The sequence below is a fragment of the Zosterops lateralis genome (genome assembly GCF_965231275.1).
Source record: "Zosterops lateralis genome assembly, chromosome: 1".
NCBI lineage: Eukaryota > Metazoa > Chordata > Aves > Passeriformes > Zosteropidae > Zosterops > Zosterops lateralis.
Window position 1 is genome coordinate 3,952,661 of NC_139762.1, and position 27,637 is coordinate 3,980,297.

General features: G+C 40.9%; 1 protein-coding gene across 1 annotated transcript in view; it reads left to right on the forward strand.

The window, feature by feature from the left end:
- Positions 1–12,377: 12,377 nt before the first annotated feature.
- LOC310916357 (vasoactive intestinal polypeptide receptor 1-like) overlaps positions 12,378–27,637 on the forward strand; it is a gene marked incomplete at both ends in the record, with an annotated part of 28,937 nt that continues 13,677 nt past the window's right edge. The window contains 4 exons of the mRNA XM_083873840.1: positions 12,378–12,410; positions 21,885–21,984; positions 25,968–26,075; positions 26,810–26,919. Of these exons, the coding sequence (XP_083729966.1) occupies positions 12,378–12,410; positions 21,885–21,984; positions 25,968–26,075; positions 26,810–26,919 (351 nt within the window). The remainder of the gene's footprint in view (positions 12,411–21,884; positions 21,985–25,967; positions 26,076–26,809; positions 26,920–27,637) is intronic.

The following is a 27,637-nucleotide window of genomic DNA, read 5'->3' on the forward strand; positions in this document are numbered from 1 at the left end:
TGACACACATAAAATCATGGTATTTTGAGGAGAAAAAAAGAAGTTATATCTATTTGGAAAATTTCTGAACTATTTTTAAAGCACAGATTAGGGTTGTTTTGGAAGTGGGTAAGAATAAAAGGACACTTAATTTATAATTACAAAATTAATTGCAATTTTAATTACAGACTTCCTTCATCTGCCTTCAAATGATGGCCTTCTGGTTCCAGAATTCGGGATTCCATGAGGAAATAACCAATTTCTGCTACCTTCAGGTCTAGCTTTGGATATTCCATGGGAATGACATTAATATTTTGAGGCACAGTTATGAGCAATTCAGAGATCACAGAGCGTCTCTCCAAATATCACGTTGCTGGTCTGGTTGCAAATGTTGGATTCAAAGTGTGAGCAAACACTTTCTGTGGATGTTCCACCCTTTCTCAGAAGCCCAGACAGCAATAAAACCTGATCATCATTTTTTCTTATCAGGTTAACTGGTTCTGCTCAAAGAAAACCTCCAACCCAAAACAAATAAACCCAACAAGAAAAAAAAAAAAACAACCCAAGAAGAAAATCCAAACATTATTTAGAATTCTTTTATTTCTGACTTAATTTTGTCTGCTTTTTTTCATTCGTCAGGGGATTCTCATTAAAATTTATGCAGCAGCAATCCTTTAAAGAGCTGGCTTTGTGCAAACATTTACCAAGTTTATAAATGTGCATTACACAGACATTTCTGGCTGTACCCACATTTCTGTACGGGTTCCATAATGAAGGTGAAGATTTTAATGAAGACTTAAAATCCGTCCATGTGGTTTCTATTGAGGTCTGCATGATAATAAACCATCGATTTTCTTGCACTTTTCTTAGCTCAAATCACCTTTCCAAGGGCTTGACTTGCCTCTGCTTTCACATAAATGTAGCATTTATGTTCTGATACTTTTTAATATTTGGCCCCTTCTTACCTGTTCTGGCTTTGCAGATAAATAATGAGATAAATTAAGGTGATAAAAACATCACAGAAGGTTTTGGGGACTGTTTCTCTTTTACAGTGTTGATATTTACTCTGTTACCCTCAGCAATTTGGGATTTTCCATGAACTTCACTTAAAAATGGGGATTTCATAAAACCTAAGCAAACTATTCCAACTTGTTTGAGGTTTGGGGTTTTTTGGTTCAGTGATGTATTGGAAGGGAAGAAACCCAACCAGGCCAGCCTGACCATCTTTCCCATTTTTAAGAAACAACAGCGAGATGGAAAACCAATCATTCCTGCTGCTCCACTTCAAAAATCTCAGTTCTGTGGACTTTCACACTCTTTTTCTTTTCCTTCCCAACCAACAGCACTGCCTCACCTCCAGGATCAAAGAACCTCAGACCACAAAGTGTTTGCACATTTAGCCAGGAGAAAAAAAGGACAATCTCGCTCTTGCTGCCTCGTGTTCCACGAAATGTCTTTTTAATTATGGTGATTCTACCTTGGTAGCTTTTCCACTAGAATAAGCCCTTCCCTGCCAGGAGGAGAAACAATAATAACAACAAGCCCTGCATTAGGAGGAAACATTTAAACCCTCCATGCCAAGCTCGCTGCCATCTATTAATTAGCAGAGGCCACAAGGAGCTGTTTTTGTCCCTCTTGGAAGAGAATTATATTTGCAGCTGATAGTTTATACCTCTTGTAATAAGAGCTGCAGAAATAACCCACTAATCACCTCGTTTCAACCTGAATTGAGGTGCTGAAGCTTCCAGGAAGAGTTCTGAAGATTTGTGCTCAGGGCAAGGATGTAATCATGAGTCTTTTCAGGATTCGTCTCCTTGCCCGGAAAGCAATTCCAGGAACAAACTACCAATGTGGAAAACTCCTCGTCACTTTCTTCATTCATCCTCGCCCACCTTCTTTCTACCTCTGCGTAATTTGATTTGCTGTTAATATCTCCAGCCAGAATTAGATCCAGCAGCAAGTGTAAATAGGAGTGTTGTGATGTTGTTATTCCTTTAATAATATCTCGGGGGAAAACTCAAGGTGTCTTAATGGCAAACTTTACAATAAAACATTATTGCGCCAAGAGCTTTTATTTAAATAGCACTATCAACCTTCCAGTCCTGAAATGTTTAAAATAAGAAAAGACATTGGTTTGTTGGTTGTTGGGTGAGGGTTTTTTTTTTTTTTTTTTCTTTTTTTCTTTTTTTCTTTTTTTTTTTTCTTGCTTTTTAAAACTTTAGAACATGAAAATCACCCTGAGAGTGGCTGTAGCAAAAAGGTGAAAGAGCACCACAGATATGCAGTGATCCTTCCAAGAATATGTGGCTGATTTCCAGCAAATCTGCAGCTCAGCAGCTCCTGAAAAATATTCTGGGCCAAATCTGTGAATGGTTTAATGACTTTTTCCATTGGTCAGTTGCTTTCAACACAATGGTTTAGGCTCAGCCGGTCACATTTGGGTACCTGTGGATCCATGTGGCCCTACAAATTGATATTGATTGCTGCTAGAAGAAGGTATTTGTTAAAGATGGTGTCTGATTTATTTTATTTTAATATGTTTGCACCATCATCATCCTGAATTCCTGATATTTCCGTTGCCCTGTGTGTAAATCTTGACTCTCCTCACAGATTAGAGGATTTTTTAACCATCACTATTGCAGGGCTTTTATGATCTTGTTCTCTGATTTAATTTTTCACAATTATTTTCCCTTGGAGAGGAGGAAATTCAGGGAAATAACCCCTTCCATGATCTCACACACACACAAGAAAAGGCCAAATATTGAAATAATCACTATAATTTTTGCACCATGAAACCAAAAGCATAAATTGGTGTTCTCAGAACTTGTAAAGGTACCACGTGCCTGAAGCTTCAAGCCACAGTTATTTTGTCACTGTGCAAGAACTATTCACCAATTTTTCAAATAATTCATCTGGGAGAATTAAAATCTCTTTACAAAAATAACTACCAGGAAAAGGGGATCAGTGAATGTGTAGAAATGACAAACTGCTCAGCACGGAAAACTCTCTGTTAAAAATATAAATTGAATTATCCCTTTTCAAGAGGAAATTTATGGGTTTATGTGTTCTGGCCTGGCTACTATAATTCCAGAGTTTTTTTACAGTTTTTGAAAGACTGATGGAGAAAGACGAGGAAGGCAAACAAAACTGTCTTTAAAATAAAAGGAACTTTTAACAAATAAAGGAATTTAACACAGACGGATCTTTGAATAGGCAAAGGCTTTAAATCTCAAAGTTTCCTCTGTCTGTGCTTCATGCAACATTTATTTATTCCTGCTCTCCTGGGTGTAAATCAGGTCTAACAGTGAGTTAGTTTTGATGTACATTCTGTTTGTGAGTTTTTCAGTACAGATCGGTCCTAAGGCTGGTATGGTTTTCACACAGCTATTTGTATTGGAGTCTTATAATAAGTATTTTCTCACATTATTCAACACAAGGTAGTATTGCACTCTAGGAAGTTGGCTCACTCTCTGATTATAATTGTGTGATGTGCTCGCTATTGCACTGTTCTCTAAAAAAAACCCCCAAACCACCAAAAAATAAACAAAACAAAACAAAAACACCAAAACAAAACCAAAATAAAACAAACCCCCCCCCCCAAAAAAAAAGACCAACAAAAAACCCCAAACCAAATCAAACCAAAACAAAGAAAAAAACACCAAAAAACAACAACAACAAAAAACCCCACAAAAACAAAAAACCAAAAAAACACTTTGTGGTTGAATTCCCTGGTTTTGGTTTTGATTTTAATGCCAGAGACTGCTGGACCTCCTGTTTCCCTGAGGTAATTACATTTCTGGCAAATGTCAGTGCTCTGATGACCACAGCTTGAGCTGGAAGACCTACAAGAAAGTTTCCTCCTTTATAAGACCAGATTCTGTCTCATTTGAAGGTTCTGACTCAGAAATCTTTAGTTACAGCATTTTGCCTTCTCAGAAATTGAATCAATTATTTTCCCCCATGTGTAACTTGCAGTGCTTGGCCTTGAGCTCTCAAAGTTTCCCTCATGGGAGAAACTTTGGTTCCTGTCATTATTTCCTTTTCCTTTCATTCTCCTTTTAAAAAGTGCCAGCACTCAGAATAATGAGTCTCCAGTGAGCAGGTCACATAAAGGATTTATGTGTTGGATTCCTTTTATAGGTATAGGCAGTTGCATAAAGGATCCGATTGTCCTAATGGTAAAATAGAAGTGGGTAAATGGCAAAATAAAAACAAAAAAATTTTCATGAAGAAGAGATGCTTAAGCGTGTCCTCTTTTCTTCTTTTATTATAAGTAAAAGATGGGTTGGGAATTTCAGATGTACATATATACAACATAAAACACAAAAGAAGGAGAGAAAAGTCTCATTCTTTCTAGGATCAGGGATGAATGAATTAATCAACAAGGAACGATGGTTGATGATGCATCAGAGTTGTGCCTTGTCGTGGTTTGAAAGCAAAACGAATGAGAGACTCCAAGTGAGAAATACAAATTAATAAGAAGAAAGGTAATAAGGTAAAATAAAATAAAATAAATGCAATAACACAAAAGACCAGTGACAAAGTCAGAATACAACCTGAGCAGGGTGGTGGAAGCAGTCCAGGTAAGGTGCTCTTCCTGAAGCAGTGATCCTGTAGAAAGGTCTGATAGCTCTGCTCCTCTGGGAATCCAGTGGGTAAGAGCTGCTTGTCCTGTCCCAAATCCCAGATTCTATCCAGGTGGGAATGCTTGGCTCCTCCCCCTGGGCGGAGCATCTCACAATGGGATGATGAGTCATGAAATGGGTCCTTGATGGCCCATTAAACAGAGATAACTCCTGGAAGGAGTTACCTGTGAGTCATGGGCAAGGCATTGATGGGCCATGAGCAGAAGAGCCCAAAGGAGGGGCCTGGGAAAACACTGCCCCACCTGGTTCAACAGTTCATGAAGATGGTGATAGAATAAATACTTTGTGTACATCCTACACTACAACCCAGGACATGCCTGTATTTACTTCTATTTAGATATTGTCGCCCTGATCTTTTTCAGCCTTCTGATGTTTGCATTTTTGTAGTGGAGTTTCTCACAGATTTTCACGTAAACAAAGTGGTGTTATTGTAACTGTCCTTCTTGTTTGTCATATTTCTCTTGAGGAGGGACAATTGATGGACTTCTAGTTTGACCAGTGTGGTTGGAGAGGTGGCAACCTCATCCTCCAATCCATGTTCACTGTCCAAAATCTATATAAAACAAAGTAGAAAAATAAACTTCTCTCTTTTTGCCCTGATGACTTCACTGTGTGTGTGTCCTTCATTTTGTGTCCTGTGGTGACAGATATTTTACGTTATTTTTTAAATAACAGTTATTTTTTTTTTAAAAAAATGGAGTATTTACATCTTGCAATCTTGCTGTATATGCAATCTTTAGCTAATCAAAAGGCAATCAATCCTTAGCTAATTATCCTCTTAGATGGCTCTGTTTACACTGTCCCATGACTTTGAAGAAATTGGACCTTCCCAACAGTTTGGGCTTTGGGTGAAACTGAGCCAAGTGTGATATTTCCACAAAGCTGAGAGTCCAGGGAGAAATGCTAAAAAGGTTGTGTTGAATGACAGGAAGAACTGGGACACACCAAGAACTTTGGTTTTATTCTTCAGAGAAAATAGTGGTGGAAAGAGTCTTCTGTTCGTTGTTCACAGAAAGGTTTGTCTCATCAATAAAGAGCTGAGCAGGTTTCCTCATGGTTAAGGTGAAGAGTAACAAAGGAAGGCACAAAAACAACTGATCTCCCACAATTTTGGCAGGACAGCACTCTCCCACCAACAGGAAAATTGTGGAGATCCCACAGATCTCCTGAAGCAGCTCTTGTCACAAATCTGTTTTTTTATCAGCAATTTCAAATTGTGTTTGTATTGACATCTATCTTTAAAATCACCACAGAAACTCCATTCTCTTAGGAGTGGTATTTTACCAAACCCAGAAAAGTCAAGGATAAACTTTATGATTCTTTACATGTTCTGAGCTTTTTAATAAGAGAGTCACAATGTGCCTGTAGTCATGGACATAAATCTTTTTTATTGTGAGTCCAACCATAAATAATGGCAGATTTGTTTGTGTGGTTCATAGTAATATGCAGAAATACAACAAGCAAGAAACAAAAATCTTATGACAATCTCCTCTCAGTAAAAGACTATTTTTTTTCTCTATGTGAAATTAAAGAGTTTACTTTAAATAGATGAAGTGAAATCTTCCACCAGATAATACAACTGTGCAAGAAGTTCTGTGTTCTGAGAAAAAAAAACAGTCTGGAAGGGTGTGGACGAAAGGTTTAGGTAAAAAAATTAGGTAAAAAGGAAAACAGGTTTTGATAAAGGAAGCCTGGCTTTGCAATTCAATTCATCTTTGAGAAACACATGGCAAGGGATTCCTCTTGCTGAAGATGAATGTGAAAAGTTAGCCAAAAATCAGATCTCTGGTCTGGCTGGGATTTATCTTATTTGATTTCAGGGCTTGATTCATTTCCCCACACAAAGGAATCTGGATCCCTTTGCCCAGGCAGCCTCGACCTGCCATGCCTTCAGTGTCCCTGTGTCATATCTGGCAGCTCTGAGAGCGTTAAATCAGGGAATCACAAACTGGGGAAGGCTGGGAGGGAGACTGGAGGTGTCTGGTCCAACCTCCTGCTCCAGCAGGGTCCCCCAGAGCAGGTTACTCAGGATTGTGTCCACATTGCTTTTGAATGTCTCCAGTGAGGGACACTCCACGCCCTGTCTGGACAGTCCAGTGTTTGGTCACTGCACAGGGGAGAAATTCTTCCTCATGTTCAGATGGAACTTCTTGGGCATCAGTTCCTGCCCATTCCTCCTGTGCCATTCCTGGGGCTCAGGGAACAGAGCCTGACTTAACTTCTGACCCTTCACTGCAAATACTTAAAACCATGGATGTTTATATTCAAATATAAAGCATCTTAATTGGTTATGATCCCCTCTTATTGGGAAACACAACTGAGCCTTGAAGTGTGTGAATTTGTGCAGAATCTTGACCAATACACTCAATGGACTTTAAAGAACCATTCGATGGACTAAATGGACTAAAATTCCATTTTAGGTGATTTTTGACCCCAAAGGAAGTTAAAACATCCAGTTTGTACCTGGACACCGACACACTGATGTTAAATTTCCCAATGTCTTTAACAAACTGCCTTTGAAGTCACGAAAGAGATGGGATGGCTCTGGATTCCGGGTCTCCTACCACAGCCCAGCACAAAGGAGGTTCTAGCAGGAGCTGGAAGGATAAACTGACTAACTACTTTATGCTGATGATTAACCACAGTAGGAGTTCACTTTTTCAGCTTTCCCAGCCTGCATTAGGCATTCATAACCCAGTGTGTGGAGTGTGTGGAGTTTCACCCCCTGAGCAAACCTCCAGAGCTGAGCTCTCATCCTTCCCTCCTTTCAGAGGTGGTGGTGGAGAGGAGCACACCCTGAGGAAATTATTATCTTATCCTCCATAGACATCCAAATTATGTCAGGCAGATTGCATTGAGCAGTGTGACTTTGAAAATAACCCAGAATTATCAGTTCACATTTACATTCTTAATGTCTGAAATTGGGTGAGGTGAGTACGGCTGTAGGGGACTGACATGAGTCCCCTCTGCAGTCATTGGAGAAATTTGGATAATCAAAGGGAAAAGTCTGGAAAAATGATGTTCTTTTGGTGGTGAGGCTTTGGCACAGGTTCCCAGAGAATTTTGTGGCTGCCCCTGGATCCCTGGAAGTGTCCAAGGCCAGATTGGAAGGGGCTTGGATCAGCCTGGAAGAGTGGAAGGTGTCCCTGCCATAGCAGCGGATGAAATGAGATGAGTTTTAAGATTCCTTCCAAATCAAACCATCCTGGAATTCCATGTCACTCTTTTAAACATCAAAGAAGCAAAGACCAATATAGACCAATAACTGGACTTCTATGTTCTTAAAAACAGGTTATTCCTGTTTTTCTAAATTTGATTTTATAGGCTCAATCTACACCTAGGAGAAACATGGATCTTTTCTTGGCCCTTAGAAAGGGAGCAGGCTTAGTCTTAAACCTGCATTTTAGTGAATAAAAATCAGGGTTATTCTCCTCCTTCTTGAAAAAGAAGCAGAATTGAAATTGAGTTGAAGTGGCCAGAGGAAAGCAAGAAAACCAATGAATAATACAATGCATAAAACAATTTCTGAGGACAGGAACAGCTGGTCTGTCAACTCTTTAGAGACTATTAATAGCAATGAAGATTTCATTGTGTGTCACTGGGAAAAGTAACTTCCCTTAGGTTGGAAAAAAATAACTTGCTTATTCTTGAATAAAATACAGTGGAGGTAGAGAAGGGATTGCTGACAGATTTGTTTTCTTCAAGTAGAAATGCTGAAAAGATTAAAGGAGTTTATTTTTAACAGACTTAAATAACATGTTTGTGGAAGACGAGTACAAATCAGATCTGTTTCTCTAATTCACAAAGAACCTTAGATACTTGGGTGAAATTAAGTTTACAGATCCGAACAGGTAGAGCAGAATCCACATAATCCAGGGGTCTGTAATTTCTGCCTTTATTTTGGAGGTGTCCCCGGGGTCAGGCTGAGGAACAGTAACAGAATATGGGCACAGATGGAGTCAGAGCCGCAGGACATGGCAGGAGTCAATTTTATCCAAGAGAAAACAGTAAAGAGAGAACACAGGGAGGGTTTACAGGGAACATCAACTGAGCAAATTATCCTCATGCAGCTCCAAGCACTTTTCTGATATTTAGAGCCTTCCCTTTTTACTATCTCCAACCCAGCCCGTTGCCTTCAGTTGTTTTATTTTCCTGCTCTCGCCCCTCTGCCTCAAACACCCCACAGGGATCACTCTCAGGAATAAAACCTCCAGCCTTTTTTTTATACCTTCCTTTTACTTTTTTTCTAAATACTGTGAAGTTTTGCTGTTAATTACACTCACAATATGTTTCTCAGTAACATCATGTTCTGCCCAAGCACTGAATTATGTACACTCTGTAATTGCAGCCTGCTTCTCATAATCCCAGGGCTTTTTGTTTGGCATCTTTAGCCAGATTTATCAAAAGATTGTTCAGAAAGGTCAATAAATTCACCTTTATGCTCTGGCTGATGGCTTGTGCTGCAGTGTGGGGCTGGGACACTATTTTCCAGCCTGAGGAAATTCAGGTTCATTTCAGGAAGATTTTTTTTATTATGAAAAACCCATTTTCAGGTAACATATGGTACCAAAACCCCATTCTCCAGCTTCCACAAAGGTGCTCAGCAGCTCAGCAAATGTCAAGTAATTTCCATTAAAAGGCACCAATTGATTCAGAATATCCATGAGGGGGATTAGGAGGAATCTCAGGTCTGTTGCCTCATTGATTAAGTTTCATACCAACACTGGGGCTTGTTGCTGTTAATGACAGGAGGGTTTTATGCACATCTGTTGCATTCAGAGCCCTGGCTGATGTTGTGGAGCAGCAGAAAAACCAAAAAATCATCTCATCTTTGATTAGTTATCCTGTTATTCTTGGAGAAAAAAATATAAAATAAAATAAAATAAAATAAAATAAAATAAAATAAAATAAAATAAAGTATATAATAATGCTTAGTTAAAGGCAGCTTGTCAGGCAAAGACCTGCTTTGTGACAAAAAGTAGCAAAATGCATCATAGCACACAAAAATATAACAAATAAGTATGATTTTTTCCCCGCATTATTTCATTATTGGATTTTTGGCTGCATACAGAGAAACAGCAAAGAGTAAAATGAATAAAGGAAATTAATATGATGAACAGAAATTAGTTTTTAGGCCAAATAATGTTTCAAGGGTCTGAAACCAAATAAAAACAGGCTTGATTTCCTTATTAGAATGGAAAAATATTCTTGCAAGAGGAATTTCCAGCTAATTAATTTAAGTCTCAAGGATGGGAATGTGCACTGCTTTTTTGATCAGCTGGAGATGAGACAGGAAAAGGAGATGGAGGAGAGAAAATGAATGAGAAAGCACATATTGAAAGACCAGGTCTGCTCCATCAAGAAATGCCTTCTCCTAAAAACTGCTTGCAAATACTCACGTCAAAAAACTATGTAAGAAAAATTACAAAAAAAAAAATGTCGTTCCCACTTGAGTTTGCTCCAAGCTGATTGTGATGACTTTAAAAACCTCATTGAAGTGACCTTCAGGGCATTCAATAATAGAATCCAGGTGAAATATTGGAGGCTGAAATGCCACCCGTGTTCCTTCAGTGGCATTTTTGTGTTTACAGTGTGGCTCCTGAGAGCAATTCCCTTTGAAACACGAATTCCTGAGCAACAGGACCGTGAAATTTGGGTTGTGAGAGGAGAGGGTTGGGGCCAGAGCTCCATCTCCAAATTGTTCTGTTTTTCTCTGATCTTGTATTTTTGAGTTGGTTGGATAAAGTTCGGCAGGGATTATGAACTGTTCCTGTCATGGAGGTGTTTCATAGCTCTGCACTTTGCATTTTGCTTTGCATTAGCAGTAGGAACTGCCTGACACCACGTGTGGCCTGCCTTGTAGTGGGATCCTAAAAATTATTCCAGTGTGACAGGAACCACCTTGCGGACTAGTGCAAGTGGCCACAGTTTTAATTTATCCATTACAGATGGGGAAAAATTCAAAATTAATTTTTTATTCCAAAGTTTTAAGCCTCTTTATTTTCTCACAAATCTTATTTTTGGAGTAACATTTGAGGCTGTGCAGGTCAGAGATCAGATGCCATTTTGCAGTAATGAAAGACAAACATTGAAAAGAGAAGATTAAATGAGAATTTGTTTACAAATGTTATATATTGTATATCTGAAATATTTAGGTGGAGCTGGAAAACCAGACACAAAATTCATAGGAGAGCTGTACACCTATGGACAAAGCTGCAGAAAGAAAAATTTGTTCTAAAGGCATTGAATGCTTATTTTGGGGTAATTTAAGCAAGCCCTGAATCCCCTCTGACTGTCCAGAACGTGTGTGCTTCACCACTGGGAAACAATGAATGATAAACAGGATATGAAACAACACTTCAGTCTTATCAAGGAAAACTTGTCATGTTTATAATTTTGGTTCTCCCAGGTCCTGAAAATAGCTCATTGCAATATTCAGTGGGATAAAATCCAGAGCTGGTGCCTGGGTCCTGTGAACTCTGACACTTAATTTTATTTTTTAATTTATTTTTTTTATTATTATTTTTTCACCAAAAATCTAATCTGTAGGCAAGAAAAGCTTTAACTTTCTGAGCACCAAGAAATGAACCTGAGCTCAGGACATCTTTGTGACACAAGAGCCAGAAAGATCTTTTTCAAGCTGTGGAGGAAATTCTGCCATTGCACAAAATTTCCCTTCTGAGAGGAGGGGAATGCCAAACCCAGAAACTCCATCTCTGAGAGCCCCAAAGGGAATCCTACTCTGCCAGACCCTCTCAGACCCCAGATCCTTGGAAAACCAGCAGCCACACTCCTGGTCCCATCAGCAGGAGGGGTGAATGCAGAGAACTGCACAGAGAATTTCTGCTTCCAAAAACACCCTAAAACACACACTGCTGCCCCAGCTCCCTGCCCTGCAGATGGGAGACCAGACAGGTGTGTGGAGGTGACTCCAATATCCCTGGGGGATGCTGGAGAATCCTTGTCCCTCTGCTCCTGTCATTATCCCTCTGTTCCCATCTTTGTCCCTGTGCTCCCGTCCTCATCCCCCTGTTCCCACCCTTGTCCTTCCTCCCATCCTTGTCTCTGTGCTCACATTCTTGTCCCTTTGCCCCCATCCTTGTCCCCCTGCTCCTATTCTTGTGCCCCTGCTCCCATCCTTGTCCCTCTCCTCCCATTCTTGTCCTTTGCTCCCATCCTTGTTCCTGTGTTCCCACCCCTGTCTCCCTGTTCCCATCCTTGTCCTTTGCTCCCATCCTTGTCCTTCTCCTCCCATCCTTGTCCCTGTGCTCTCATCCTTGTACCCCTGCTCCCATCCTTGTACCTTTGCTCCCATCCTTGTACCCCTGCTCCCATTCTTATCCCTTTCCTCTCACCCTTGTCCCCCTGCTCCCATCCTTATCTCTCTCCTCCCATCCTTGCCCCTCTCCTCCCATCCTTGTCCCTGTGCTCCCATCCCAGTACCTTTGCTCCCATCTTTGTCCCACTCCCGTCTTTGTCCCCCTGTTCCCATCCTTGTCCCTGTGCTCCCATCCTTGTCCCCCTGTTCCTATCCTTGTCCTTTGCTCCCATCCTTCTCCCTCTCCTCCCATCCTTGTCCCTCTCCTCCCATCCCTGTCCCTGTGTCCCCACCCCGCGGGGGCTGCCGGGGGTCTCGGCGAGGTTCGAGGCTCTCGGGGCGGGCCCTGGGCAGGTGGGGGCGGGCAGAGTCTCGGCTTTTGGCAGCATCACAACATCAGAGGCAGCGGCAGGACCCGGCGGCTGCTGCGGAGGATGAGAACTTTGCTCTGGCTGCTGCTCCCGCTGGTGAGTGAGAGCCCGCGGGGGAACCGCTGGGGCGGGGAGGGGACACCGCACATCTGGCTGCCGACCACAGCTGGATGGCTCCACAGCTGCCCCACTGCAGCCGGGGTGGGGGAAAGTCCGCAGGAGATGGGGAACTTTTCTCCTAACAGGGAGCAGATAGAAAGAGAGAAAAAAGAGGAAAGGGTTAAGGAAAAAAAAAAAAAAAAAAAAAAAAAAAAAAAAAAAAAAAAAAAAAAAAAAAAAAAAAGAGACGGAGATGTTAGAGGGAAGGAAAGAAAAAAATATCCCGGAATTAATGTGTTGACCTGGCTCCTTCCATTAAAATTTTCCAACCTCAAGATGCTGTTAGTAAGTGTCCTTTCATTTCCATTCATGAGAATTGCAGTTTGCAGGGGACAGAAGCAGAATGGATGTAGCAGGGCTTTAGGAGGACAGGAGGGGACAGGTCACTGTCCCAGCTGTCCTGGGAAAGGCAACTTTGCAGGATAACTCTAGAAAAGAACAGTTCTTCCTGATGGATGGGGGATATTTTTTCCTCTGAGAGGGCACGGGTGTTCTCAGTGCTGGAGGTTTCTGATCTCACCAAGAGGGAGCAAGAACTGTCTCATGTCTGTGTGCACTGAGGGCAGCAGGTGAGGCTGTGCCACTGGACCCTGGGGACATGGACGAGCTCAGGGACACAATCCAGGCACCACCATCCCTCCCTCATCCCCACCACTGGCACTGCCTGGGATGCTTAACAAACATCAGTGCAAATCCAAGCACAGTAATTTCTCTACTTTGCCCTCAATTCTCAGCCTCAGGGAAGTGTTTGAACCTTTCCTCCGGGTGTGATTACCAGGGACTCTTTAATTCCAACTTTACTCATTTCACAGTGAAATGTTCAGCGTGGGCTGGGATTCAGGCTCCTGCTGGAGTCAGGAGGGAGAGAGTCACCTTCCCAGGAAACATTCCATCTTGTCCTGGGAAATCCAGATGGAGTGGGGGCTTCTCTAGGGCCTGCTTTCCTCTGTGGGTAACTGTGACAGCCTAAATTACAGACTGATCCTGACCTTTCATTTAAAATAGTGAGAGATGGGATGTAAATTTTCACACTTGCACAACCTCTGGATCTTGTAATTTCCTCTGTATTTGCACAGATTTATGTACAAGGTGGGTCCTTGCTATGCAAACCTCATCAGTGTAGCCATTATCATGTGTAACACTGTTCTTTCATGCAAAACCAGCCAGCCTAAAGGGTTAGACTGCTGCAGGTGGAGTGATTTTGGCATCTGGGCCAGCCTTTTTACACCTAATGGAGGCACAACTCATTCTTGCAGCTGTCAGCAGAGTGGAGCTGATCCCAAGTGATGGATGGTGCACATCTGGGGGCTGCCATACATCATTTTAATATTGCAGCATATTGCAGCAGGCTGTGCCCATAATACAAGAAATTCTATAAACTGCCTGAACTGTGCAGCTTTTGGCCTCAAAATATGAACATCAACCCCATGTCTGGTGAGAAGCAGTGCTATGAATGTCAGTGGGGTTTGTGTCTCAATCTAGGTCTCTTTGCATGTTCAGTTAAAGAGTCAGGGAAGGCCTGAGACCCCCAGGATGTAGTGAGGAAATAAACATTTCCTATTTCTAAGGATCATGTCTGAGCAGGGAAATAATTCCTGTATGGGTTCTGCAGATAAGTCATTAATCAGATGTGAAAATAAACCTGAGGGCTAATGCTGAAAACTTCCTCTGAGGAACTGGGTACTGCTACCTCCTGTCAGCTCCACAGGGATGTTGCAGGATACACTTTGGCCTTGCAGAATAGAGTCCCTGACACTAAAGAAATTACCATTCACTGGTAAGTGACAAGGAACAGAGAACAGTGGAGGCTGAAATGCCTAAAAATGACTTTTCCTGTCTTAAAGAGTTCTGAGTCTCAGGAAGCAGAGGACAAGGAGCAGAAAAGGCCTTTCACTGCCTTCACGCTGTGCTAAACTGCTTTCCTCTTCAAACACCCACATTTCCCATTTCTGGGAAGGGCTTTAGTCTGATCTAATGAGTGGAGAAGAGAATGGAAACACAGATTGGTCAGCACTGAGCTGCACATTCCCTTCAGCCAAGTATTTCTTGTGCTAATGGACATTTGGATCCAAACCCATGACAAGATGCTGACTCCCAGTTAAACAAAGCTGGGTGTCTACATTTCTGTGTTTAATTTGTGCTTCTTCTACCAGCCTGGTCCCTGCAGACCTTCAGTTCCTCTCCACAGGGAGCTGTATGTGTGGAATAATCTGTATTTAGGTGGTTTTTTTTACCCTGGAGGGAGTTAATGGAGGGAGACAAGCTCCTGTACAGGCAGTCACTGTCCTCAAACAGGTGTCTGAGCAAAGTAGGAGGAATCCTTCCCTGGAACTGCTTGTCTGCTTTCACTGATCGTTAATGGAGGCTTGATGGGGGAATTTAGATTAATCATCTACAATTAACTATCTAAAATTAGGAATCTGGTCTAAAGCTACTCATTGAGACTCCTTCAGTGTTACTGGGAGGAGATGGAAACACTCCAAGAATACAAATCAATTAAATGAACTTGCTGCAGGACTTTGACTTCCAGCTTTCAGAATTTTGGGATTAGCTGACATGAATCTCACTTGCAGGCAAAAAAATTGATACAGAAAAGGAGAAATTTCTCTTTAATGTACAGGAATACTTGCAACAGCAGAAAATGGGGATCCTCAGTTATTAGTATTCTGTTAGTCTTCAAGCATTATTAATAATTAAATGCTGTACACAATTTAGCAGAGCACTGATCAATTAATTTTTCTCAAGATAATACTAATTACACAGCATTCATAAACAAAATAAATTAATATGGCTGTGTTGTCTCATAAAGAATACCTGTGAGTGAATAAATGTAGTGATATATGGATAAATATGTATAGGAAGTGCTGTTCTCTATAAGGTCATGCAGTTAAACACAGTCATATAAATACAGTCCAATCCACAGAGGAGCATTCAAGCATTGCTTCAATGTCTTGAAAACAATATTGAAAATATGTTCCCCTAAATGACTGTGAGGCAATCAGTGTCTCAGCTTCCCTCCTTCCATAGGTAATCGAGTTAGAGAGGGAAAACAAACACAGAAAATATCCTCTGGGTAGTCATTTTCAGCCAAAAAGACTCCTGAAATAATCTGTTTAACTGACTGAAGAGAAAGATTGGAAATGAGGCTGCAGCTTTGGGGTTGGACAATTCTGGGACCAGGATGGAGTCGGAACCTGGAAGATGAGGGCAGGACTTGGTATGAGAGCTGAATTCACTGCTGGGGACTGGAGTTCTGTCACTGCTGGGGTCACCTGGTGCTTTCCAGAGTCCACGATGCCTTGGGAACCTGGAAGAGACTGGACAGAGCTGGAGAATAAAGTAGATATTTATTAAAAGGCCTTAAAGGACACACCTTGGGCAGGACAAGAGCCTGGCCAGGGCTACACCCAAGGTGGACCCAAAATGGTCACAAAATGGGAAAATGGTCATGAGGTCTCACACTTTGATAAGTTTTGATCCATTTGCATCTTGGAGTTGAATTGTCCAATCCCAGCTGCAGGTGATGCAGTCCCATCCTTCTTGTTTTCTCCCTTCAGCCACCGTTGTTTGTGCTTTTGGGCCTGAACACTTGTGCCAGTTGTCCTTGGTGTGCAGCAGGACAAGGGTTTGTTTTGTGTCCCTGCTGTGTGCAGAGAGCTGAGTGACACTGACTGTGAGCTCAGAGCTGCACCCTTGGACACCACAGAACATCAAATACATGAAATCTCAAACTTAAGGCATCATCCACACTGGCAAACATGGCTTGGAGATGGTGGAAAAAACCTAGATGGATGCAACTGAGCTTGTAAGAGTTGAGTTGACTTTTTTTTTACTGCATAAGAAATCTTTATTTTTTATGATTTCTTGTTTTCTGACAGAGCACAGCACTACACATAGGGCATTATAAATATCTCAGAATTAATTGTAGGCCAGGGCTTGGACAGGAAGGTTTTTACTGCAGTGGCTGGGAGTGTAGCTATGGAATGGACAGGAGCTCATGGAGCTCGGGGTGAGCCCCAGATCCCTCCAAAGCACATGTGAAAATTGGCTTCAGTGTCCTGTGCTCCACAGTCTCAAAGATTTTTAATTAGCACTTGGGGTTTTTTTGAGAAAGAGTTAAGCAGATGGAAGGTTTAGATAAGATACATTCAACAGACTGGGAAGTTTATGAAAAAGGGAAAAAGGCTGAGGTTTTCTTTGTCTGTTATTCAACCTGTCTTCAATTTTTTATTTTTTTTTTCCATGAATCTTCCTCCATCCTAAAAGCCCTTCCTACCCGTCAAAATTTCACTGAAAAAAAATTGTGTATTTCAAAGCATATCTTGATTTTCCTGCCTGATGTCTTTGGCAATCCTGGCCAGCTTTAATAACTAACTGAGCACTTCATTCCACACTTAAAAATGGGGATGGAAGAGTTGTCTTTGCTGTGCTTTTTGTATTTTAAAATACCAGATGAGTTTTAATCCTCTAAGGCGGGAGTCTGTGTGTGACATGAATGGCAGACAAGCCTGTGTGAGGGAGAACTAAAATATTCTGGCATCAGAGTCATATCAGCAGAGCTGGGGAAGCACAGACAGCGGGAACAGGGAGCACAGGATTAATTTCAGAGCACATCTGAGATGGGATCTGAGTGAACACAAGCCAAGGAGACAGAGGCAGAAAGGAAAGTGATGAATATTCTCAGTCAATGATTTATGTACCTGACGCAAAACCTATTTGTGAGGCTTTAAGGATTGCAGGGCACGGGAAGCTGAAACAGATCACTGGAAAGAGCCTTCAAGTTCCTGAATCCTTCTCATCTTGTCAATGAATTCAGCCAATTCTTCGAGCTTTGATTAATTTTCAAAAAAAAGGCTGAGTGTTACTGCTGGCTCTTTGATCCCGTGGAATTGCTTTTTCAAAGGTGAATAATATATTCAGGGCCCAGCTTTGAAGCACTTCCCTCATTTTCAGAGAGCATAGAAAATGTCCCCACTTTTCCCCAAGTGTGCTAATGGACTTCTTAATGAGTGATGATCTGTCTTTTGTGTGACATCTAAATTACAGTTTTTCTACCCCCACAAGCAGCTTAGGGGCACCATTTTTGAATGGACTCTCAGGAAAGATTGCTTTTAATTAAATTACACTAAGTGTGGCATGAGGGTGTTGCAGGAAATACTCCTCCCAGTGCTTGCTAAATCTGTTGTCCAACATAAACATATCAAAGCCCAAAGTGCCATTACTTTGATTTTTCTGGGCAGATTTGGGGAAATAAATAAACTATCATGGAACAGAGGAAATAGAAAATGATATTAAATTACTCTCAGTGAATAAGCCACTTAAGGTTTCTGTGTAATAACCTTACAAGATGTGAAAGAAATGAAGTCTAAAAGTAAATGCAAGCTCAACATCTGTCTCTCTAAACTGTTTTGGGTTTTTAGCATGCTCATGGTTGTCATAGGTAATATTTTAGTGGTCACTGTGTTCCAGGCAAGATTGTTTTTTGTAGTAAGGACTAGGAGTCAAAACGGTGAATTTTGACTCAAATTGGTCAGTAACATTCAATCTAGGAAAAAAACCCCTTTGTGTTATGATGCTCAGGAATGGAGAACTCAATTCCTTGAGGAAAGTCCATAGCATTTCCTGAAATCTCTAAGTTTTGCGTGTAAATCTTGGAATGGAAGCACCTCACTGTGATTTCCAGTGAGAGTCAGGCCAGGTTACTGCTGAGATACTGGGAAATATTGATCCAGGGAATAACATTTTAAATCATTCTCTTACACTTCTCTCTGTGTCAGGGAACATTGTGCCAGATTGGACGTACCTGCCTCAGAAAGCTCTGCTTTGCTTTGCTTCCTTAATTTTCCTTTTTTATACTGAGCAGGAGCAACTCTTTTCCTACAAAATCCACCTTTTCAGCAGATGCCTCCCAAATTGCCATAATATGTTCCCTGCACCAAATGCAGAGCTCCTGCTTTCTGGACAGCCCCATCTCCCAACCCTTGTAGGCAGATTACAGCAAAAAAACTTTTCACTCAAGGCATTGTGAGACTAATAACAGAAAATAAGCCATAGACAACAAATTGCGAGTAATGCTCTGCCCACAAGGCTTTTCTTTAACTATGCAATGGTTTAATGTCTTCCTTTTCCTTAAAGCCTGGGGAAAACCAACAGATTGAAGCATCATCACTGCTCTTGATTTCTTTATTTTTTCTGTCCAACAGTGGCATTACTTTCAGTGAGGCTGCATGATCATAAATTAATAGCACCCCTATTTTTGTTTCTTAGGGTGTAGTCTGTGGGTTGCATCTGAAATTGGGCTTGATGCTGATTTTCAAACCCTGAAGTGTCAGTAGTGTTGAATCTCTATGATAAAGTCTGGGCTCCTGTGGTTGTAGTTTTGCCCACCCCAAATCCAGCAGCCCAGAAGGAAATAAATTTTGGGCCAATGGTGAATTGTTCTGAGTGTCAGTGGGATTGACTGCAGTATCACCATGGGTATGACAGAATCCAGAATGATTTGGGTTGGAAGGGACCTTAAAGTTCATCCAGTTCCAACCCTGACACTTCCACTGTCCCAGGTTGCTCCAAGCCCATCCAACCTGGTCTTGGACACTTCCAGGAATCCAGGGGCAGCCACAGCTTCTCTGGGACCTCCCCACCCTCTGGGTATCACTCCCAGTTGATCAGCATTTCCCAAAGAAACCATCAAATCATGTTTTCTGATGATTTATCACAGTTTTCAGAGGCAGGAAGGACTAACTGGACCTGCTTTAGCAATTCCTCTGTTGTGTGTAAAACCAAGGCAGTACCACATCACCAGAAGTGGGGTATGAGCTTCCCCAGCCATTGTAAATTGAGAACCCCTCCATTTTTCCAACAACTCTGATGAGTGATGGTGATTGAGGCTCTGGTTCAGCAGAGGATTTACCCAAGGAGAGAAGGCAGGAGATGCAGCCTGCCCTCAGCAGGAGCCTGGCACACTCAGCGTCCCTCATTCCACCTGCCCGTGTCTCTCAGACTGACTTTTGGAGAAAAGATTATTCTTCCTCCTCTGAACTTTTTCAGAACTGATTCTGTGTGTTTCTAGGATTCCCAACTTTTCTGGCATTAGGTTATTAATTAAACTCACCACTCTTCAGTGCTTTTTTCCTAACACATTTCAAATGTTGTGGTTTGTTTGCACTTTGGGTTGTGCCTTTTAGCACAACCTTTTATCAGAGGACTCAGTGAGTATGGTAGAGCATCATCTCGAATTACCATGACTTTTAAACCTAAGAATATTCCAAATATAAAATTATCACTGTAACAGAATCCAGGAATTCCAGAAGGTAGAGAGAGGGATTTTTCCCTGTCCAGCTGAATCCACCTTTATGAACTGAAATAGCGAGAGATTTATGGAGCAATTATTTTGTTACTTCTACTCAGAGAATTCATTTGTTATGTGGGCAAACAGCAAAGTGAAATGTCTGTTTAAATGTAAAGTGATGAGCAGGGGATCCTATTAATACCTGAAAAATTTCATTTCAGAATTGAGTTACTACAGTTGAGGAGCAAAAAGTACTATTTTAAGAGTCACTCATGCTGATTTATAAAGTGTATTTTGAATTACCCACTGGAGTATTATAATGCATGAAAAAGCAGTGTGTCTTAACTTTCTTTTCAAACAGTGCCCCTAATCCTCTTTCTGTTCTAATATTAGCATGGATGAACCATCTCTGGGGCCTCATAATTAAGACAAGTCTGTCTAGGCTGCTTTAAAACCCAAATGTAGGCAGAATTTCTAAAGGTTTTTAAAGATAAAGTTGTGCTCTAATTTTTGCCCCTCGGCAGATATTACTGCTAAGATGGAATAGTTTGCATAACTTCCAGTAGCGTTTCTGTGGAAGCTAAAAGAAATCCTGGTTGCTCTGCTCACTGAAAACATTTTGAAGGCAAATAAATCAGTTTTCTGAGATTGAAAAGGCAATATAGAAGTGCTGTTCACATCTGCATTGACTTTTCAAAGTCATTAGAGGTTAAAAGAGCCTACAGTCTTCCTCAAAAACATGTTGAGAAGTCTTCAGTGCATCATTTTTCCATTAAAATCCCTTTAAAATCCCAATAAAATCCCTGTTAACTGACCCCTTGTTTTTGCTTTGACAGCCATAAGTTAGAAAGAAGCAAAAAACAACAAAAAAAGATACTTTCTATTCCGTATAAGACTCCCTATGTCTTGAGGATCTCAATATCCCAAAAGAGGCTTTGGTCCAGTTCAATGGCTTTCTTAACTCAGTTTAATTCAGTTTCCTAAAGATGGGTGTGTAGAAGGATTTGAGACTCCAAATAATGCATTTGAGACTTCTACATAAGGCTGACAAAATTAATGCAGAGTCTACACAAGAGGGCTGAGGTACCTTTTGACATCTCAAAACAGCACCAACCATTTCTGGGGGTTTGAGACAGCCTTGAAATCCCCAAGGGCTGGAAAAGAAGCTGAGATAACAAATAAAGTGTAGACACTGACATGTAATTTCTTTCTCAGAATTTATTTGCCTTTGCAGGGAAAGCCATTTTGGGGTTGTGTAAGGTATTAACATCTTCACAGTCACAGGAGTTGTGATACAGGACTACAGGGGACATGGAACTTTCTGGGGTGGGAGATGGAGGTCAAGGAAAATCCATGGCAATAAATGGGCAATAAATATCCATAGCTAAGAGGGTGAATTTAGACCCTATTCAACAACTGCTGTTTAGAAATCCATTTAACTGTTTAAATGTACATTAATTTGTGAGATAAAAAAATTCCTTAAGATTCCCAGTCAAGTCATTAATTTTTTCTCATCTGTTAAAATAGCTTTAGCTCCTTGGTCTAACATTGTGCAACACCCTCAGATAACATGTTCATAGAATTTTTCAATCATTCAGATTAAACTATGGCCAAGGCTACCATTCTTTAAATAAATTAATTTTGATTTTAGTTGGTTTATGGAGAAGAAATATTTCTGTGGTCAGGCTGTATTTAAGTTTGGAGAACTTGGTGTGAATAATCCCACAGCTAGTGGATTCATCCAATTTTGGCCAGCTGGTAAATATGTGAAAATCCCAAAACTGTGAACATCATTTAAGCTTTTGTGGGAAACATAACTGCAAATGGAAGGGGATAAAATGTCCAGATTGGAGAAGAGGTGCTGTTTAAGCTGATTATTATATCACACTGAAGAACCCATATGGAATGTACAACCCAAAATGGACACAAATTAATAATTATTTAGGATCACAGACTCCTCCTGCCATTCGTATGTTCTATTTGCTAAAAAATCCCAAACCCAAATTCATATGCAGTTTCCACATTCTTAGACCTTGAAATATAAACCACGAGGTACAAATGGGCTTTTCTCATCCTGATAATGACAGAAGTTCTTGGGGGTTTTTGGTCTTTCTCTTGCCAAGGTCACGGGAATCCATCCAGAATGCAAAATATTCCAGCAGGTGGTCAAAGAGGAGGCTCTCTGCTCGGAGCACAACGACTCTGCCCCAGCTGATCTTAAAGGTAAGATGGGAATTCCCTGGTCCTGAGGTGCATTCCCTGGCTTGGAATGTCTCACATTACTGAAGGGTTTGGTGTGTTCTTTATTTACATCCAAAACTCCAAAGAAACTCCCACAGAAGGTACTGAAGACCCCACTGAAGTTGCATCATGTTGGGGATCATTCCAATCCGGTGAAACTATTCTTTGGGGGGGTGGGAAAGAAGTTAAAGGAAACACCAAGTTCTTCTAAATATTATATTTCTACAATCTTAATCATTATTTGTCTGCCTATTCTCTGGTTTGGTTTTCTTTGCCTGAGAGTCAGGTGGTGGTTCAAGTGGTGGTTTGAGTGAGTCTTTTTTGCTCTCTGCCCTCTGAAGACTTTGAGTCTGTGCTTGGCATGAGAATGAAGTGGAGTCTCAAGGCCTTGCTTTTTCTCTGGTTTCTTGCATGTTTATTAATTCTTATCTTACAAGTTCTCTGTGCTGGCCAAGGTGTTCACAGCAGCTTGGACACGATGTGACTCCCTCCATGATGGGGCGTTGTTTTGCTTTTATACAGATAACTATATGTCTATTATTTACCATTTCATACCAATGCCAAATACCTATATTAGAAGGGTCATTTCTACTTTGACCCAATCCCCTCAAACTACTTTGTGCCCATGTAACTCCAGAAAATAGATGACAAGGGAGAAGAAGGACTCAGAGTATCACCCTAAATCCTCCATCTTGTCCCCCTGCACCTACATTCTAAGAATCCCAAAACTACAAAATTTTTCACTTGGTCATAAAATACTCTACTGTCTGTTTCACATTTGTGACTTGTAATTCCTCTCTATGTTGGAAGTTTTTCACATGGACTGAAATCAAAGCCTGTGTCCTCCTGGGCTCTGTGCCAGGCAGACCCCCCTGCAGAGACCCCAGACCCTCTTTCTCGGGTCCCAGGCCTCTCTACCGACGTCTGTGACCTTCCAGGGCGCCCAGAGGGATGTCCTGGACTCTGACGCCTGTAAAGATTTATTGTGGTGGTGTTCCGAAGTCTATCACATGCTCAGATATAAATTTCAAAAACTAAAGTGAACACATAACAGAGCCTGTAAAATATATTTAGAATGCTGTGTAAGGTCTTCCCTCCTGGGGTTTTGGCATTATGGAAACATGCTTAGAAATGACTCAGTGGAATTTCAAAATGTTCCAACTCTTTCAAAAATTCAGTCATATTTCGTTCTGGTCAGCTTTGCTTAGAAAAATTTGAATCCACCTCAGTGAGATTTTTCAGTTCCATGAATTTTAAGATGTTTGTTTTCTGCAGAGGAATTATGAGACAAAGATACCTCATGCATTTAGTCAGGAGAGAATTATTGGAACCACTTGGATATCTGCCTTTAGCAACCTCGTGAAAATCAGACTCTAATCAGAGTCTAAAATATTTCCTTTGTCTTTCATAATATTCTGAAGAATTTCCAATCACTTCCATGTTTCATATTTCTCGTCTAATTTCCTATTTTAATTTTGGTGTTATTTCTCACAGACGCTTGAAGAAAGTCCAAAATACCTATTTTTGCACTTAGAATACACAGTAACCCACCACAATAAATTAGGCACTTTCAAAAATGTTTCATTACCTGCATTACAGGATGTCATTCCAGGCATCTTCCTCTTCAACACAAAAGGAATTACATGGTTTTAGAATCCTGTTTATAGCAAAAGAAATAAAAGTCCCTGAGAGTTCTGTTAAACTTTTTAACAATCTTCAACCTTGTCCACTCTGAGCTTCTCAGAGTTCCCTTTTCCTCCTTTTCTTCTTCAGAGAAGGAAAGACTTTAATGAAAGTCTGTTCTGGTATTGACAACATTTGTCAATATAGTTTGAAATTAAATATTAGAGCTGGAAAAACAATTTTTCCCAAATATTTTATCTGGAGGATAAAACTACACGAAGATAAGTAAAAGTCCATTGCTTGTGCTTCAGTTTTCAGGGACTCAGTGAGACCAACAGAGGAATCAGTTTGTAGGGTTAAACCTCAGCAGTCACAGAGAATTTGTGCTGGGATCAGTCTGTGTCGCAGAGTTTTTAATTTAAAGTTGTTCCACATTATTCTTGTGCAGAGCAGCATCCAATGAATGCCAGCAGCAGAACCCAGGGTGAAATTTTCCTCTAATTTTGGAGCAGATGTGTAAAATAGGTCAAATTAATCAAGTCCTAACTCCACTTTTGTGTTTTTTCCTTTGGGTTTTTTTTTGGGGGGGTTTGTTTTTGTGGGTTTTTTTTTTTTTTTTCCTTCACTGTCTAAAAATTCCTGGATTTCTGAGCAAGACTTAAATATCTATAATTATCAACATTCATAGATACAGCTCCTACTGCAGTTGTCTTTTTGGAGTCTTGGGTGATTTGAACACCACCAATCTCTTCAAAACCTTGGCATGAAAAATTCCCTTTCAGCCTCTGCACTCAGCATTTCCTTTGATATAAACTGTAAAAGTCACTGGAAACAATTTCTAAGACTTAAGACATAGAGGTTCTGTTCCTACACAAGGTCACACAAATATAACTTTTAACTCCACATTGCCAAATAAAAGAGATTTTTAGACCCAGTTCCTCAGGGGACCACTTCAGCTGTTGAGTGTAAGTGTGGGGGCCACTGCATGTCTGAGTGGGACTAATTGGCTTCATTAATTTGACAATTAGCAGCCGAATTTAGGCTGTAGGCATCACTGAGAGCCAGGTATTTGCAGAGTGTGATTCATCGTGTCCTCAGGAAGAAGCCACCAACATTTGGGATGAATCAGCTCTGGAAGTCCCTGTCTCTGTTGTTCACAAAGATTAACTGACATGTTTGAGGCAATTGAAATTGCAGCTAATGAATGAGGGCCTCTCTTTTCCCTGGAAAATCGGGTACAGAGGGAATTTCATCCTCCCGAGGGTGATGTGAGGATAATGCTGTGGGAGATTCTCAGCACTATCTTTCTGATATCCAGAGAGTAACTTTGCTCAGCTCCAGGCAAGTATTGCTTCCACATTTCAACTTGACAACTTGAGATTTGCCTCGTCATCCATCGGCAGCAGCAGCAGAAAAGAATCACGGAAGAAAATAACACCTCTCAACCCAACCCCCTGCTTTATATCCTCCTCATGACTACCCAGAGATTAGTTTTGGTTAGAGCACGATGCTCTTTTTTATTGTTTCAGGCACATTTACATGCTGGCAGTTTTTCTCTGCTTGCCCCCACGCCCACTTGCCAAGAGCTCCGAGGTCTCAGTGTGATGCAGCTGTGACAAAGCTGTGATTCACTGAAACTCCTGAAAACCCTTTTTTTGGGGCTCTCAGAGCCAGCAGCACACCCTGTGTCATCAGCCAGCAGCCTCTGCTTTAGGAGAACCTTGTGAATTCCAGACTCATTCCCAATGATGGTCGTTTTTTATAATGCTGAAATGTTCTCCTAGTTTGGGATGAATTTAATCCCTCTGGAAATCCACCACAAAAGTGCCATTGATTGCCTAAGGCTGGGACTTCATCTCGAATTTCCTTTAAGCCAGGTGAAATTGGTAGATTTTTAAACATGAAATAAAGAGAGGTTCAGGCTGAGTTTTAAGTCTGATGTATTTCAGACTCTGTGATGAGGCATCTCAAGTAATGAGAAAGGAGTAATGAGAAATCTCAAGTGCTAATCATTATTCAATACCTTTATTTTGGTGGCTTTTGCTTTGACAACAGGAAAGAGCTCCAATCGATTTGACTCTTGGATTGTGTCTGCTTGAATTTCAGGTACATTCTCCCATGAGATAAGGAGGGGGGAAGGTCCAGCTGGAATACCAAGTGTGGGCAAGGATGTATTCAAGGAGAAAAGGAAAACACTCCTTCATCTGCAGATCTGCACGTCCTGCTGTGGCTCTTCTTGCATGTGAATGAGTGGGAAAGCCACAATCTCATGATGGAAGATCAAATGTGTGATGTTCTCTGTGATTTTCTTTATTTAGAGGCACTTTTGTTTCTTTTTACAGGATGTGCCAGAGATTGGGATGGTTTAACCTGCTGGCCCAGAGCCACTTTTGGGGAAGTGGTGAAAATTCCCTGCCCACGATTTTTTGAAGAATTCACCAGTACCCATGGCAAGATTTGTTTTCCTATTCTTCTTATCCCTGTTTTATAATTATTATTATTTTAAATGAATTCTAGTAGTTTAGGATTTCTTCACATTTTCCTGATTTACAATGCTCTTGTGTCAGTAATTATCTAGACAAAAATCTCAGCTTGGGGTCAGTATTGACACTCTTATGTTTTGTATTGTGCTCTACTGAATTCTTTAATGCCTTTGGTGATATAAATATGATGGACAAGTTCACCATGCTGATAAATCTATGGAGGAATATGTCATAGAAGCACTGATTTATTAATCAGTACATTAATTAATATTAGAAACAACCACCTGAGGTCATCCAGTCCAATCCTCCAATCAGAGCAGGACCGAGATCAAAGCCTGTGTGGAATTTCCACTCTAGAAAAAAAAGCTCAGGGCTTTGCCCAAAATCCCAAAATACATTGTAAATGTATAATTTGATTTCCTCTGTGGAAGGAATGGATTTGAAGAGTTGATTTCCCTGGTGAAATGCACAAGTCCCACTGCATCTTGAAATGACTGGGAACATGTCCCTCAAATTTTCAAAGGATAGATATATAGAATATTATCATTCTTACAGCTAATCTCCCTGAACATGACTAAACCTATAAGTCCCTAACTTGGGAACCAAAGGGGTAATAAGAAATTGTTGCTACTCATCAAAACTTAAAGAACAGCGGCACCAGCAGCCCTAAATCAATTTTCTGCTGTGTTTCCCCATTGAAGGTTTCCTGCAGAGGAACTGCACACAGGAGGAATATTGGTCAGAGCCATTCCCCCCATACACCATTGCCTGTGGGTTTGATGAAGGTTCCAGTAAAGGACCTGAGGATCAGGTGGGGTTTGATTTCCTGCTCCTGAACGTCTCCAGAGCATCCTCTCCTGAGGAGCTGGATGCTCCACACATCTGAGTCCTGTCAGGACCCAGTAGTTACCCATTTTCAGTGCTAAATTCAAAACTTTAAAGTATATTTAGAACTTGTTTAACAAATCAGGCTTAACATTAAGTAGCCAGAACTTTCCTCTTCATCCAAATGTCTCCTCTTGGTGTAAAACTCATGTTTAGTTCACCTGTCCAAACTAACAGAGACTTTGGTTCTCTGACAAAGGTGATGTAAATCCTCATCATACACACATCTCTCAGAGAAGCCTTACCCAACAGTCCCCAGGGATTTTTTTCAGGTAAAATTCCTTTGGATCCTTCATATTTGTATCATTTTCCAGATTTTCTTTGAGGCATAGAAATAATATTTATTGATTTTTATAGCCTGGTGGTCAACACACATCCTTAGGAGGGAACTCTTGGATGCCACTGAGTATTTCCACACTTTATCTCATGTGTCCAGTGGAGCAGGAAGTGAATATTTTTCCTATCTGAAAATCATCATTCGTGCTCAATTAAGTTTCAGAATTTCTTTCACCTCCACATTTTAATATGATTTAAATTTCCAAATTCCTCCTCAGGGTACTGGGAGTTCATACCTGGAGCTCAGTGACCTCCTATAAACAAGAATATTTGTACTTTGCACTGTGGGGAAAGATAAATGCTTTCAA